General features: G+C 44.4%; 1 protein-coding gene and 1 long non-coding RNA gene across 2 annotated transcripts in view; both read left to right on the top strand.

Moving 5' to 3' along the window:
• LOC306929359 overlaps positions 1-12,047 on the top strand; it is a 123,313-nt gene extending 111,266 nt beyond the window's left edge. Inside the window, exon 3 of the long non-coding RNA XR_013790772.1 lies at positions 11,723-12,047. This is a non-coding gene — a long non-coding RNA (uncharacterized lncRNA). The remainder of the gene's footprint in view (positions 1-11,722) is intronic.
• A 44-nt stretch (positions 12,048-12,091) lies between these two features.
• The window catches only part of LOC306929358 (cadherin-22-like), a 122,787-nt gene continuing 117,378 nt past the window's right edge, over positions 12,092-17,500 (top strand). Inside the window, exon 1 of the mRNA XM_079509859.1 lies at positions 12,092-12,829. Within this exon, the coding sequence (XP_079365985.1) occupies positions 12,602-12,829 (228 nt within the window). The 5' untranslated portion in view covers positions 12,092-12,601. The remainder of the gene's footprint in view (positions 12,830-17,500) is intronic.

The raw sequence follows: 17,500 nt of genomic DNA, 5'->3' as shown, positions 1-17,500 counted from the left end.
GCAGTGCAAGATGGAAGTGGAAAATGAGAGGATTTGGGTGGGGGTGGTCCCTGGGAAAGGCCCATAGAAAGGGATAGAGATGGGCTGTAGGCTCATCTTGCTCTGTGGGTTTATGATTCAGAGCCCAGAGTGGAAGCAGCAGTCACTGGCATGAGACAGCAGGGGGTGTGGCGGAAAAGAAGCAATTAGCGTAATTAGGAGACTGGCTTTAGTTATAGGCCCTGACAATATGTCACCTCTCATTATGACCCATAAGTAAACACGGCAGCCTAATGCAAGGCAACACTCATTCTTTAGACGGTTCCTTGTGTCAGTGCACATTTTGCTCTCTTTGGCCACGCTTCACTGCATATTATTGACTTGCCAATACAACATAAGGGCTTCGGATTAACAATATCCAAAGGTGAGGTCCACAACAATAATGAGAGAGAGAGAGAGGCCAGCTATGTTGCTGCCGAGCACTGGAAGTTTGGCAGCATAATAGATAAGGGCTCTAGGTCCTCATTAAGCCACGCTGGGATTGATTAATTCAAATGAATGAAACGTGTGGGCTGGTTTTTCTTATAGCTGGGCGCACACTTGTAAAGATTTGGCTTTTGGTGACTAGTTTTTGAATTTTGGTGTGGTGTTAGGTATGGGTATAAGGTTTTCAAAAAGCTGTGCAAATGCGTTGGGTGCACCCCCTAGTGGGCTGTTTGCACAGACTCAAATATTAGATACGTATAGCTATGGTTGTAAACCAAAATAAAAGAGATTTTTCAATGGATACTGTTACTATTGGGTGTGCTAAATAACATACTAAAATCTTAGGAAAAACGAACAACCAGAAAGGCATCGTTTTCAAGATGGCGTCCACGGTGACTAAAATGAGCTAAAATGCCTATAAACTGGGAATTAACATGTAAAAAATCATAACAATTATGCAAAAAAATGCCTATGGTTTCATTGCAAACCGACCACTAGGGGGCAAGCCAAATTAGTTTGCAATGGTTTTTGAAAACCTTATGACCATACCTAACACTGTGCCAAAATTCAAAAAGCATATATAAATGCCTTTATACTGTATAAACTGTGATTAATGTAAAAATCATAACAATTATGCACTTGGTAACTGCTCTTTGAATTTTGGCATGCTGTATGGTCATAAGGTTTTCAAAAGTTTGCCCCCAGCTATTAGGGGTGGTTAGAATAGAGGATTAGATGTTGTGGTGGAGACTGAATTGATGTTTTTGGAGCAATTAGTGGAGGAATACAACCTCATGGTTGGAGGAGATGAAATGCTTCAAATGAATTGGCTGATTGAAGGGTTGTTCACTGAAATGCAAAATGTGTGTACCGTACTCTTACATTATACCTGTATGTGAAGTTATGGTTCAATCTCCTTGAATACATGCAAATGTCAAATGATATTTTGCTTTCTAGGCCAGGGGTTCTCAACCTGTGGGTCACCAAATTGTCCCCCCCCCCCCTCCCACACACGCATGTACACATTTCCTTAATGATTATATACGGTTTCAGTATATATTTATGATGTATTTTTGCTATTATTAAGGTTATTGTAGCAGTCAATTTGTATTGGGGGTGGGAAGGGGGGCGGGGCGGGGGTCACGAGACACTGCCGAAGCATTTCCGTGGGTCCCCAGCCAAAAACGTTGAGAACCCCTGTTCTAGGCAAATGTCTCGCTACCCAGATCTCTACACAATGTCCCAGTGCTGGAGTAGTGTCTGGTAGAACAGCTTTACCCTGTGGCAAAACATGTAAATGTTCACCCTCCCTGTTAAATAAAATGTAAATTACTCTACATGGATCATATACTATGAAACCTCATGACCTCATTGTGTACTTGGGCCGATTTAACCGCAAATGTCTTAAATCAATCCTAATCTATCGATTTGGTCTTCATTTCACGCCATAACTTTTGACGCAACTTGTTCTTTCACCCCTTTTTCCCCTCACTGTATATGTTTTTCTCCCTTTTTACCTCCTCTATGATTTCCTGTTTTTGGCTATATACTGTAGAAGTGTATATTTGTACGTCTCTAAATGTTATGATGAATTGAACATGGTGGACCCTATTGTAAACAAGTGTAATGCTTTATGGTGTCGTTAACAGTTTTGTATTGAGTTGTGCTTTAAATGTACTGTAGTTCTCCAATCTGTTAATAAATACTTCAATTAATCAATCAATCAATCAATCAATCAAAGGAAATGATAATTTATCCATGTGAACTTTGAACTCAAGTAGTTTTTAGACTATTGTAGGCTGTAAATAGCAACAGCATGCTAGGTCATTCAATAGGTCTGGACTGTGATTCTCAACGCTTGCTCTGGGACCCCAATCTACACAGTAAAATCCTCTGTGTTGATTGAACTCGGAGTTGCAGACCCTGTAAGGGTCCATTTGGTTCCTAACTATCAATGGTTTAGCTGGGGACCCCCTGCTGTAACCCTCTCAAGGCCCCCAGGCTGTCACCGGAACCCATGTTGAGAAAGAGTGTGCTATATCGCCTACGCAGCATATTTGCACTGTTTTCCCCTTTAGTTGACATGCTTGTTTTAACAGCAACCTCGCTGTACACCAAAGCTAACATTTTATCCTGTCAGTCTCAGTGCAAACGAGCCATTAAATCCTTGCCGGTGTCACATGCGTCTGCTTCACACATACAGTATACAGACGTGTGTGAGGCTTTGTATTTCATCTTATTTTTCAGCTTTGTTGTATGTATTTATATGTTTGTTTATTTATTTGTCCTCCCCCCCTGTGACACGGTAGGGACTCTGAGCCAAGCGACAGTGACAAATTGGGATTGGAGATGACAAAATAGTCTTTTTAACAAGCATGGCGGAGGGGATTGGACTCTGGCACCGGGTTCACTTGAATAAGCAGACAGGCTGAACTCCTCCTGGGCCCGGCTTTGATGGGTAGCTTTCATCCGTCTGATGTGTGTGTGGGCGTGTGCGTGCGGGTGCGCGCGCGTGCGTGAGTGCGTGCGTCCTCAATACTTCAATCTGAGAGTAGATTTGGAACATGTTGGGTCAATTTCTGGGTCCGTTTTCATATTCCAACGTGCACCCGTTTCAATTGATGACAGATTTTCAAGCTTGAAAATCTGTCGTCAGATACGGCAAGCAACATAAATATTAAAAAAAATAGATGCCTCATTGGCCACTGCAGTCGTTGGACCCATGTGTGTTGAAGGAGGGGCGGAACAATTTACACTGGGGAGGAAGTACGCTGGAAGTGTGGATGGCATGCTACGTCACACTGCTACTCAAGTGATTACTGGCCAATCACAGCAGATCTTTTCCGGGACATGTGCTCTGTGACGCACGCTCATGCTTCCGCGGTGCTCCGCAAGGAATCTCGCGAACTTTTTGCCCTCCCTTGAGCACATACGCTCCAGAGCCGGAAAGGGTGTCTACTAAGGTTGGGCGATATACCAATATTTTCCTATCGCCCATCATTTTGTTGTGATGAGACACAAGACAGCAGTGTGCATTGTGGTGTGACTGTATATTATTAAACAAACTGCATGGGTCCGGAGCGTAAACAACATGTAGAGTAACCTCCCAGGCTCCCTCGGTCCCATCCTTAGTCAGCCTGACTTCCCCCGTCTTTCCCCGATGCTGCTGCTGTAGAATGGAGCATAGATACAGACAGTACCATTGTAACGAGGGGGGGGGGTTCCACTTTTAGATAAGCGAGCGTGCGTGCGTGCGCGCGCAGTCCCTGGCTTCATAGCCTCGGAAACCCAGACGTTTTCCCGGGAGGAAAAAAAAGTCTGGGGCCACTTCAATTCGGCATACAGTAGTGCAAACGTCGTTCACTCTCTGCTGATTTCTGATCATCTGCACCTTTGTTAAATTGACGCACACACGTCACACGTACACACACACACACTGCTCTCTCTCGCTCTCTCTCTGTCGCTCTAATTAATTAGTCTCATGTCGCACAGCTGCGTCTAGTTTCTCCCGCCGGATCCTGCCGGGAGCTGCCTATGCCATAGAAAGCATAGGTGGCGGGTTCCAGTCTACTGGCTTCATGCCCATCACTTTAGGCTGATCAGTCTTCCCTGGCCGTGGTCTGCCCACACTGCCAGCTGTCAAAGGGCCTGCTCTGGGCAAGGCCCCACAGATGGGAAGCTACGGCCATGTTCTACAATCAATCCAACACTCTAATAGGTCACGAATGGCTGCACAGTGCTTGCCAATAGCCTTTATGTTGGAGTTTGGAGAAAGGGAGGGGGGGGGGAGGGGGGGTGTCTGCTGGTGAGCGCGGGAAGCGGAGTTGTCCGACATATTTACAGTGTATATCATCTACGCCAGCACTGGGCATTAATTGACATGCTACTAATTAGCCTTCACTAGTGGTTACTATTTGGTGTAGCAGCCAACTGATAGTAAAAGCAGACATCTCTGCTTTCTCTCTCTCTCTCTCTCTCTCTCTCTCTCGCCATCATTTTTAGACTTTAATTATGAGTAAATGTGTGCACACTTAATGAAGTACCCTTAGTGAGGAGGAGGCAGAACATAAGAAGAGCGGATTTTTTTTTTCACACGCCAAGCAGTTGGTGTTGACTGAGCAAATGTTTCTCAGTTTGCAAAGCAACTTCAGAGCTAGTGTGCACCAAGAAAAATACGTTTGATACAAATGGCTTCTAATTAAACACTGTATAATACAAAATGTCCTGGTGCTCCAGTTAAGGCCATCTACTGTATGTGGAGCAGGGTAAGTCTAGATAGATAGAAAGGAATTATTTTTCCCTCCCGAAGCCGGTTGCCTTTGAGGCAGAGACAAATAAACAGTTTGCTTTTCTTTTTCTTTGAAGTTTCTTCTCTATAGCGTGAACGAGTCTAATTTGAGACATGAAAAGAAACATTTGTGATCAATTAGAGTCAAACAAGGGACATGAGATGATTTGTTTGTTTTGATCCACTGCCAGTCAAACTGGAATTAAATTGTTCACACACGCAAGCGCACGCACGCACGCACGCACGCACACACGCACGCACGCACGCACGCACGCACGCACGCACGCACGCACGCACGCACGCACGCACGCACGCACGCACGCACACACACACACACACACACACACACACACACACACAGACACACACACACACACACACACACACACACACACACACACACACACACAGACAGATGCGCGCACACACACACGCACACACAGAAAGACACTAACACTTCTGTGGTATGGTTCCACGTGGAGGGTAAACAACGCAACACATTTTTAACGGCGTTCCTCCGCCAACTTTTCGACTATCGTTTCTTCGCCTGCTATCGCCAGTAGTTGCCGAGTCCCATAAACAAATAACTTAAATACGCCAGCCGTCGCCTGTTAAAACGTACCGTAAGGGGACAAGTGACGCCATGAATCAATGCCCCCCCTCAAGCATAACAGAGTCTATGAAGTTGTCTATGGATCGTTCGTTCATGCTGACACAGTCTGATCACGTCCCGCATTGACATTCAATTTCTCAGTCACCCGAGGAAGAGTTGCTCTATTGTTTTTCCCCTAACATCACACTAATGCACAAGCATCACTGTCACCGAATGTGAGCTTTCAACCACAATCTCTGTCGCTATTCACTAATGTCTTTCCCATAGATCATAATGCAGAAGACATTTAATCACCGTCCCCATTGTTAAAGCAATCAGTGACTGAATCTCTCAGCCACCTGTGCCCCAGTAACAAACCCTCTTTCAATGTCTTAGATCTAGTCCGGCAGCCGAGGTGGACGGGTGGGAAATTTGGTATATAGTCTTTTTATTAGCCTAAATTATTGTCTAAAATATTTTATAGGGGTTTCTTGTGACCCTACCAGGGCTGGACTGGCCACCGGGCATACCGGGCATTTGCCCGGTGGGCCGCGACCGTAGGGGGCCGCCATGATAAAAAAAAAAAAAAAAATGTTTTTTTTTTTTTTTTTTTTTTGACAGGCAGGCAGGCCAATAGGCGGCAGGCCACCAGAAAAGGTCCGGGCGTGCTGCCATTCTGGGGTAGCGCCCCCCCTGACCCCCCCCGGCGGTGCAGTGCAGGGGGGGGGCCACATAATATTATGTTGCCTATCTGCGCGCTGGTTGTGGTGGGCCGGTCTGGGCCAAATTCACGCGAAAATGCCCGGGCCGAATTTTTGTCCCAGTCCAGCCCTGGACCCTACCATTAACATCCTATGGCAGGCAAAAATGACAAATATGTCAAACTTTCCTTTTGCTTTAAGTAGCATGTGACATGTCAAACTAGGGGGTTTTCATGATTCTGAATCCATAACGAGCATTAGTTTTGCACAAAATACACTCCTTGGGCTAAAAACAGCCATAGACAAATGTGATGAGGTCAGCACATTTTGGGCACATTTGGGCAAGTGGCTATGGCTGCAAGGAGTGTATTTTGTGCAAAACTAATGCTTGGAATGGTTTCAGAATCATGAAAAACCCTTTGTTTGACATGTCACATGCTATACTTAAAGCAAAAGGAAAATTTGACAATTTTGCCAGCCATAGGATGTTAATGGTAGGGTCACAAGAAACCCCTATAAAAAAGATTGCCCAATATTAACAGCCGATCAGCAAGTGGATTCATGAATGTATGTATATAGACAATATTTTAGGCCAATAAAAAAGACTATATACCACATTTCCCGCTTTAAACAAAAGAAGCCTAGCTGTCGGCTGCCGGACTAATCCTTTTGTCTTGCAATCTCGCCACGAAATCGAAGACAATTGGGCCTGCTCAGCATTTTTATAAATGGCCCAGATCATATTATGTTAATTGCTTAATTCATATCATGCAGTGGTCCATATATGGTCACACCTCGTGACATCACGCCTTGTGACACGTCACACCCCCATATATGGCCATCTCCATATATGAAGATCATGACACTGACCTCATCTAACCCTGGATAACCATACATGGAGAAGACTGGATCATCACTAGATCTGCATGGATCTACATCTGACCTCAAACCCTTAGATCTCCATATTATATATGGAGCTGACCTGTTCTGACATTCCATATGTTGATCCTCCCCACCCGTCCTTCCTGTTATGACATTCCATATATTGATCTGACCTCATCAAACCCTGTATACTCAAGACTATGGCCAGTACAGCATTCATTCCATATGTTGATCTGACTCCCCCATGCCAACGCGCCAGGGCTCGCCCAGCAGTCTGCCGTCTACCGTCACCCAGGCATCCCGTGCACGCGACTTCTCCCTTTAGGGCGAACATACATAGAGCATACAGTTATTGATATAGTTATTGAAATACTTCAACACATTACGTACATGTCTACATTGACATCTGTGGTGGAAAAAGTAGGCCTACTCATTTTTTTTTTACTTAATTGAAAGTATCAATACTGCAATATAGAAATACTCAAACAAGTAAAAGTCCAGAATTAAAAATGTACTCGAGTGAAAGTTTAAAAGTATTGGTATTAAAATGTACTTTAACACTTATACCGCCATTGCCAAAGTCCTTTGTCAATTGAAGCCTAATTTTGATACTGACGCTTAACGCCATTGCCGAAGACCTTTGTCAATTGCGCTTTTATAGTGCATTCGATCGTCCGAGCCATAATGCTACTTACGTTAGCCGGTTAGCTAGCAATGTTGTTAGCACAGCACTGGATCGTTCATCTTAGATCGTCGTCGCCATAATAATCCATTCTATCCGTTTCTTTCAATCGCCTGTATCTCCTATTCCTTGTCCCAGATGGCATTTTGGTCAAAACAGCGTTTCTTTGACGGCACAGAGCCGGCGATGTGAAGCTCTCCATTGCACCGGCATAGATCGATCATGTAAACAAAGGCTGTCTCGGCCCCGTCTAGCTTGCTGGGATAATCCACTTCCGGTCGACTGAAAATGTGGCTTTTAAAAATAAGAGCTCGACTGGAAAAAATGCTGGCGTGAATTAGGTCCTAATTTTTCAATAAATGATAGCGCTAAATGGGTTAAGTATCAAAGGTAGAAAGTACTCATTCTCATGCAGAATGTCCCATTTCCAGTTTTCAAATATTTAAACACCTTTTGAAGCTCACAATGCGTCACATCGTAGATTGGCCAAAATTTATATACGACTGAAGTGGTTACTGCATGTTTTGTAACAATAATCAAAATCTACAAAGTAACTTTAGTAACTAAAGTTTTCAAATAATTGTAGTGGAGTAAAAGAACAATATGTGGATCCGAGATGTAGTGGAGTAGAAATAAAAGTACTGAAATTTGGTAATGCTAAAGTACAAATACCCCAAAATTGTACTGAAGTACAGTACTTAAATAAATGTACTTAGTTACTTCCACTGGCGATTGGCTACTTTGTCGTTAGGCCAACCGGCTGACCGATGGTGTAACTTCATCAGTCAGTGACTCAGTGACAGACCCGGTCAGAGTCACATTTGCATTTACAGGTCTGGACCCGCCTGCTGTTGTCCAGCCAACAACCAAGTGCTGTTAGGTCAGCTACTTCCATAAACACTTTTCTCTGGAGAATGCGTATCCCCTGCCCTCTCCCCCAGAGCAGTGGCTTTCCAATAGCATGGATGCTGCCCTCTCCCCCCAGAGCTGTGGCTTTCCAATAGCATGGATGCTGCCTTGACCAGCAGTCTGAGAAGGAATCATTAGCAGGAGGTCTGAGCTCGCTAGAAGGCAGGAGGAGAGCTAGATTAGAAGTCCTCCCTAAACCAGCAGAGGCACAGTAGGTTAAACAAGCGGCCAGAGGGTGCTGCTTTCCTCTCTCTGCTCCTGCAATCTCCCACTCTCTGGAGGCTTGTAAACACCACAGACATACTATTGCTTTATTTTTAGTTTTTTCCCCTCCTCATATAAAAGTTTCAAAAACAGACCAATGTTCTCATACTTCTCTCCCTCTGTCTCTTTCACTTCACTCATTCTCTTAGATTGTTACTGCCATTGTCATCGTCGTTCTTGTTTCCGCTCGTCTCTCTAGTCTATCTCAGTCTCTCTCTCCCTTTCTCATTCCCTCAGTCTCCTATTCCCTCAACCCTGTTTATCCCTTTTTCACTTTGTCTCTATCTTGCACCCCCCCCCCTCCCCCCATGTTTAACTCAGTGCATGTTTCACAGCAGCCGCAGACCGTATCTGTTCCCTGTTACTCCCTCCGTGTTTGTTTGAATTATTAGTGGGGCTGTTGCATCATTGGATAGAACTAATTGATTAATACGTTTTTATCCAATTAGTGCTCCCTCATGCAATTAATCAGCTGGTGAGGTGTAAAGACAGACAGATGCTACAGGTCTGGTGTGTGATGAAGAACTTCATCTCTCTGGTCCTCATTCACAAAGGAGAAATACGCAAGAGTGTAACGGAAGCGTAACGGAAGCGTATACAGATGCGTGAAATTCCGTCCGATCACGCTACGTTGTTTTGCCGTGCAATTCAAAGAGCGGTGTGTACCACAGGTACGCAGGTGTATGTCATAAAGAATGCGAGCGGGTGCCAAATGATCGGAAAATCACCCGACAACTTCATTTGCATTGATCCACGCCCCATTTCACACCATAAAAGGCGTCAAGCATGACTCAGCAGACAGCAGTAAAAAAAAAAAAAAAAAAAAAACTATAGGCCTTACAGTTCAAACGAAATAGAGGTCCTCCTGACGGAATGCAACAAAATAATGATATTTTCCAGTATAGTGGCTTCACAAATTACAATAAAAATGATTGGTGGAAAGAAATTAGGCTATACTGCATGCCGCGGTCAGTCAGTGCTGTGCAGATATATCATGAATATAGCCCTCTATTAATTTCATAATTCCACAGGACCACAAACAAGTTTTTGCACTTGTATAAAGTATACCACTGTAGGCCACCATACAAACTGTACAAACTGACACTCAATCCATCAAAGGACAGGAAATTAAAAGAAAATGATCTGACCATGTCAAGCGCCGGAGCGACGACCACCACCTGCAGTCTCTTTTTTTACATCCATGTACCATTACATTTGTGCGTGATTCTTTATATTGTCTATAGCCTACCATTAAACTATATAAATCATTTTCCCAAGCTTACAAAACGGTGAACGCTACCGCTGCAGCAATGTCAAGCTGACTTACGGTATAAAATGCAGCTTGGCCATTTATTTATTTAAGTTCGGGACCAAGGCAGCAAGCTGTATACTTGGCAATTATATTATAAAGCCTTTTCTTTTCTATTGAACAATTGCTCACTCACACCTTTGCAGAGGTAAAACATATATCCGATATTTTTATCAGAGCTGCATTGATTCATGCGGGGAATAGATTAATATCATCTCACTGTCATCTGTCTGAATGCCATGTGGAGAATGGATTTGTTCTGATCATGGACACGTAGGCATAGGCCTATAGCTATTTAAAATTTCAACCATATACGGCGGGTAGCCTCCTCTTTGTCAGATCTAAGTGCAGGTTCATTTATGATGATGTCGTCATATTAAAATGATGTATGTTCTTATTATAATTGTGAGTTTGTTTTTTAACATGCAGCGCGAGTCCGCGAGAGCCGATCTACAAGCTCACAACGCGTTGCACTGCGAGTAGAAAGCTGTCAAGTGCAGCGCAATCGCGCATGCTAGAAATATCCTAATAAATAAATAAAAAGGTGTCGGGTTTGCAGGGGCAGTTTCTGTATGGGACTCTAGGCTAACCTGCCTCTAGAATGCATGCATTTAGGCATACAAGTGATACTTGGCTTTTATATAAGCTATCATTTTTTTATGTGTTTTGGACACATGCCTACATATTTTATCTGAGATTTGGGGACTTTTAATTGATTCAGCATGAAGACTAAAGCCTTCTGAATAAATCTACGCAAGCAGTACACGACCCTCTGAGCTGGCGCAGCTTATAGCGGAGTTTCCGACCAAACGACGTCACCGTCAAGTTCACGTTCAAGTTCATGAATTCCCACGTAATGTGAAAATCCACGTAAATGCCTGTCCGCTCACGCTCCGCTCACGTTACGTAACGTTATGAGCGTAAACGCCGTTGTGAATGAGGCCCTATGTCTCTGTCTGTCTGTCTGTCTGTCTGTCTGTCTGTCTGTCTGTCTGTCTGTCTGTCTGTCTCACTCCACCATCTTCCACACACCTGGTTTCCTGTCCTGTTTTCCGGGCTCCACCATTGCTCTCCTGCTCAATGCTTGATTGTTAGCATTCTTGCTGAGCACAACAATCGCTGGCCGAGAACCGCTTGGTCCAGATAATCCCGACCAGAAAGCCCAACTTGTTTTTGTTGTTGAGAGAGAGGCATAGGAAAGTGCTGGGTGTGTGTAACGGACAGATGGTTTTAGGGGAGAGGCATTGTTCACAGTTATTTATCAATGTTTATGGCCACAGTGATGTACATTGAATAAATCACACAGTGAATTTTGCTGTGTTCACATTATATAGCACTGAAATGACATGGGCAGCATGCGTGATGTATAATGGGGAAATCTGTACGTTTATAAAAAACATGTTGAGATGCAATACATCATTCCAACACTGTGAAGTGCTTGCAGATTTATCAGGTTGATAAAGTGATTGAACCTCCCTAGTAAAATTATGTGTGTGTGCGTGTGCGTGTGCGTGTGCGCGTGTGCTCGCTTGCGTGCGTGCGTATATCGCACACATAATAATTTCAGGTGTGTTTTCTTTCAGAAGTCTAACATTTCCAGTAACAGCTCTTCTCTTTTCCTCTCTTACAGGTGTGCTTCCTTCTAATCACTGCCTGGACAAACAAACTCACTTGACCTCACAGCCAGAGCAACACCAGCGGACTCTGCAACAGTGAACACCCCAGACAGATGGAAAACGCCCTCGGGGTAGAGCTCTCCAAGATCAATCGGTGTCAGCAAAAATAAAAATCAACTAACTGCTTCTCCACTCAAGAATTCAGGAGGCAGACGGGATTGTTTGTGAGACACCAAGCCCTGGAACAGTTTCAGCGTTTTAGTTACTGAAAGGACCTCTGTCATCATTCGTCTCATGTGCTCATGGAACCGTGCAAATTATCCTGAGGGATCAACGATTTTTTTTTCTTTTTCTTTCTTTTTTTTTTTTTACAGTATATTATAAGTCATATTTTTGACAGCACATAGACATACCCAAGGATGGATGAAGGCTGGTATTTTCGCTTAGGGAGGTTTCTCTCTATGCCGTTCCCATTTCCATATTCCATTTATATCAGTGATACACAGTGAAATTACCTGTGGCCACATAGCACTGAGGACAAACTTTTCTCTCCCGTTCTCTTGACTTCAGAAACTTCTGCCCCCTTGTAGCCTCTAACAGGGCAGTGAAAGGACTAATATAGACTAAGAATGACTGGCTGTGTCTCACTGAAGACTCTCACAGGACAACTATTCTATATCCAACAGACTCATGGAGAGCATGCCCTTTGAGCAAACCCATGGCCAGAGCCACTCAAGACTTTAGAATGTTCCAGAATCTTGTGGATTAGCGTGGAATCAAGACCTGTCTGCCCAGCTGGAGTTGGGACAATTTAATTGATAACAGCTTTTATGTATATGCACATACATCACATGTAGAACCGAGCAGGAGAGTGATTTTCTCCCCCCCTTAAAATGGCTCTGTGCTGGACAGTAAGAGCTTGGACAGTGTTTGTAGCGCTTGCTATTCTTAGTTGTACTTGTTGCTGGTGTGAGGCGACAAGGACTAGTGCTTCAGCCCCAGGAGGGAGTAGCCTGGAACAGGGCTCCATGTCCCATGAACGAGTGAAGAGAGGATGGGTGTGGAACCAGTTCTTTGTTGTGGAGGAGTACACTGGAACGGAGCCCCTCTACGTAGGAAAGGTAAGGAGTGTTTACTGTCAGTGGTGGAAAGTAACTAAGTACATTTACATAAGTACTGTACTTAAAGATAGACTGCCGTGTTTTTTTCCTCCGCCAAAAATCTTTGATGTCGCTTTTTTATGTCAAATGTGGATAGAGCAGCTCATATAATTAATTAATTAATTGGGAGATCTACGTAAATGTCAGAGGTCTTTTGACGATTGACTGTGAGCTTCAGTTCGTATCATATTGCCGAATTTTGTGGAAAACAACAGCACATAACTGCCAAAACTGCTAATAAAAATAAAGCCCCTTTCGGGCTTGACCCCTAATAATAACAACACATCCCTGCATACTGCTGCGTTTTTCAGATTTATTTTCAGTTTTCTGAAAGACGCGTCAAGTCTGCAAGGACCTCTGTGCCATAATGCAGTTTCTATGCTTTTTGGGGGGTTGGCCTGAAATTTGGACCCGATGGTGTTGTAATCTAAGTACTGGACCCTCGTCTGGTTCTGACAGACAGGTAGTGTGTGCAGGCTGGGTGGTGTGTGACAATCCAGTTGAAGTATTCCTTTGGTACTGCGGCGGCGGCCGGCGGGTACCCGGGAGAACAAATTAACGAGACACGAGACAGTATCACGCTAAGGTTCACTAAGTTTATTACACAAACAGGAAACATATATAGTGCTGGATCATAATGACGTGACAATAAGATATGAGACAGAAGAACGTGCCTACTGCAGCAAGGCTGACCTTGCTGCCGCCGAGATGGCTCTCGTAGCCTATCTATAAAGTATGCTACAGTACCGGCAGTACACAATACATATCAAGTACACTGTATCTCAAGTTCAAGTACATATAGACTAAGATGTACTGTGCATGGGCTAATATCATAACAGATGGGTTTGACCCGAAATTGACCCGAAAATGTTCAGCCGTGTAGCCAGGAGATGTCCCTTATTTAAATATTTGAGAGCTCCGGCAAGAACCTCATTCCACTGTCAGCCCTGCTCTTGAGAATGTATACAATAATTATTTTGATCAACGTTTGCCTGTTTTCTCTCCTATGGTGCCACATCAATACAGCATGGAAATGTGGAATTGTGAAACAGAAACAGTATTCTAAGTTTTGGGTCTGAGAGGCTAATCTCAATCTCATTCAAATGGTGGTCCGTGGCTCAAACGCCACAGAATAATATGGACCTTGATATGAAAAGGGTTGAAACCCCATGCTATATAATGGCTTCTTTTTTGGGGGGCGTGGGGGTGAGGGGGGTTACTGTCGGCCAATGTCCTGAGTCTCATTCCCCCAAAGATTGCCACTGGTTATTGTGTGATTGTCAGTGTGACATTTTCCTAATGTCATCATGGATAACGAATGCATGTCAAACCACAGCTGACTGCTGTTGGCACGCGTGGCGTATTTTCAATTTGGGAATGTTCGCACCACTCCGCCGAACCCTTGTCTCTCCTCGATGAGCTGATGAGACTGGATGGAATGTATGATTCAGTTGGCTTATATTTGACGTGATGTGAAAAGATGGAATATTGATGCCGACAGAGACCCAGACACGCGGATGAGTCACAGCCGCGCACGTGCCGATCTTGTGGGCGTTCTTTTATACGTTTCTCGACTATGGGCTTGGCAACTCTGCGCTGGCAGCATTCATGCGTACATTTGTAATTCTCTACATTGTTACAAAATGCATGTTGTTGATGTGCTCCACAGCAGGCTGGGCGTTTCTAATTACACCCCTGGTGATTTTTTTTGTCTGCCGCTTGTATGGAGAGGCGTGAGGACCACATAGCAGAGCCAGCAGAGATGCTTTTATTAATAAAAATTACCCGGAGTTATTGTTCTCCAAGGTGCCAGGGCACAGGCCAAGACTATTAATACGGCGTGTGTGCGTGTGTGTGTGTGCAATTGTGCATGCATATGCAAGTGTTTCGCTCCGTCTGTGTGTAGGCGTGTGCGCGTGCGTGTGTGCAATTGTGCATGCAAGTATTAAATGCATGCGTCACGCCTCCGACAGTCTCTGTCCATTTACAACAAGCATTTTTTTCACATGTTCATTATTTCACTCCAACTGGGCAACGTTGCCAGGCCTGTCTGTCTCACACTACGGCCACCATTACTCTGCTAATGAAATATGATTTCCCAGTAAATGCTCACTCACACACCAATAAACGGGGCGCTTTGTTCAGTACATTTGGATAATGAATCCTTTTGGACCGAACTGCTCCCACGACTCTCACTTTCCCCCCTGTCTACTTCCCTAATGTGCTCTGTGACAAATGCAGAGAGAGGTATAGGCATTATGAAATGTATGGGAATGTCATTTTGCTGAGATATGGCGATGTTGTTCCCAGTCACGTCGTCAGCGATATGGAAACCGCTAAAAGGGCCACTTCACCCCTTTTGCAACCAGATCTTATTTTAATGATGTTTGGGAACACTTTCCTGGGTTTTTATGTGTGTAATATGTGTTTTTAGATATTTTAGTATTTCAAATGCCTGATGACTCATCAGGCATTGATCTCACTTCCTTCCTGGACTACATTGTATCAGTCGGACAAACCTGCACAGACAACATGACTAGGTGGGGCAGTGCACCAAAGCATTATGGTCATTGTAGTAATCCAGCACTCCAGTCAAACCCTAGTCAAACGGGTACAGGGTTTAGTTCTGACATACTATTGGTCCGACTGTCATTAGACCGACACCCTATACCAAAACCCTAACCTAACCCTAACGGCAAGCACGGCGCAACCATTGTCGGACCAACGCTTGGTCGGGAGCGACGGGTGATTTCCACATGTCGGACCTTTGGTGTGTCGAATATCGAATCTGCCAAGCCTTGGCAGCACATCACCCCCACCCTCAAACAACTGCATTGGCTTCCTGTCAAGTTTCGTATCAATTATAAACTCCTACTTAAGTTCTCACCTACAAATGTCAAAATGCCCTGGCTCCACAGTACCTCTCAGCCCTCCTCCATAAACCTCCTGTGACACGGAACCTGCGGTCCACAAACATGGACCTCCTCTCTGTCCCCAAGGCAGTCAAGCGAACCTTCGGGGACAGAGCGTTCAGTGTGGCAGCCCCCCCCACCCTGTGGAACTCTCTTCCAATAGAGATTTGCCATGCTCCAACACTGGACTCTTTTAAGGCTGCCTTGAAAAGACACTTATTTTCCCAGGCTTATGGCATATAGTCTTTGATTGTTGTTGGTAATTTTGTAAAGCGTCCTTGGGTTCATGAAAGGCGCTATATAAATTCAAGCTATTATTATTATTATTATTGCGTGTGCATCCCAGTCAAACACACACTGAGTTTTTGAGGACTAGGTTAAGGTTAGGGTTAGGGAAAATGTTAAAGTGTGTCTTGTCTGTGTCACAGCAGGCAGTCTATGTATTGAAGGGGTTGAAGGTTTGTTGTGCTTTATGTGTTGGTCTTGTCCTCCTCCGTGTTCTGGGTTGACGTCCTTATTTCTTTCTTATTTTTTGTCTGAATTGAAAAGAAAGAACCATTTCCGTATCTTTCCTTTCTGTCAATCCTCTGTAGGCTATTGCTTTTTTTCTACCTCAAGTAAGAAAACCTTGCCTGCAGTTATTCTAAACTGCTAATAAGGTTAATAATGAATCATCTTTTTCCACATATACCACTGTCCCTTTAATGCACAGCATTATGTAGGCTAACACAACGTAACAAGAGCAGGTTTATTTATTTATGTTGATGCTCATCAAACAACAAGAGTCACAGCACATCAGACCGCCAAGAGCAGATGATGTAGAATGCTCTCAGGAGGAAATGACACATGCAGTAAATACTGTATGTCTGACATTGGGTCCTATGAGATGCGTTTCTCAGTGGAGCCCAGTTCATAAGCTTCATTCATATCCTCCAAATAATGTAGGCTGTTTGGGTGGATATAGTCTGGTTAACCAGGCTAGGGTGGATATAGTCTGGTTAACCAGGCTAGGGTGGATATAGTCTGGTTAACCAGGCTAGGGTATAGTCTGGTTAACAGGCTAGGGTGGATATAGCCTGGTTACCCAGGCTAGGGTATAGTCTGGTTAACCAGGCTAGGGTATAGTCTGGTTAACCAGGCTAGGGTGGATATAGTCTGGTTAACCAGGCTAGGGTGGATATAGTCTGGTTAACCAGGCTAGGGTATAGTCTGGTTAACCAGGCTAGGGTGGATATAGTCTGGTTAACCAGGCTAGGGTATAGTCTGGTTAACCAGGCTAGGGTATAGTCTGGTTAACCAGGCTAGGGTGGATATAGTCTGGTTAACCAGGCTAGGGTGGATATAGTCTGGTTAACCAGGCTAGGGTGGATATAGTCTGGTTAACCAGGCTAGGGTGGATATAGCCTGGTTAACCAGACTAGGGTGGATATAGTCTGGTTAACCAGACTGACTTGTGAGTGGATCTAGGCAGACGTGGTCAGGGGTCCTCTATGGGAGCCCAATCTCACCCAAACATGGTGACACTACTACTGTTTTGACTGCGACGGAGGCTTTCACCCCATTATCTCAGTTTGGGCAAATGCGCTCCCCACAATATTATTTACGATTCTGTGCCTATCGCGTTCCAACTCGGACGGGGCTGAGTCGGCTCAATCGAACTTCGCAACGTTCGCCGCGGCAGCTTGCTCACTTTAACTCACTCGGTGGTGTCTCTCGTTGC

The sequence above is a fragment of the Electrona antarctica genome (genome assembly GCF_951216825.1).
Source record: "Electrona antarctica genome assembly, chromosome: 9".
NCBI lineage: Eukaryota > Metazoa > Chordata > Actinopteri > Myctophiformes > Myctophidae > Electrona > Electrona antarctica.
This window is presented reverse-complemented; position numbering and strand designations above follow the sequence as displayed.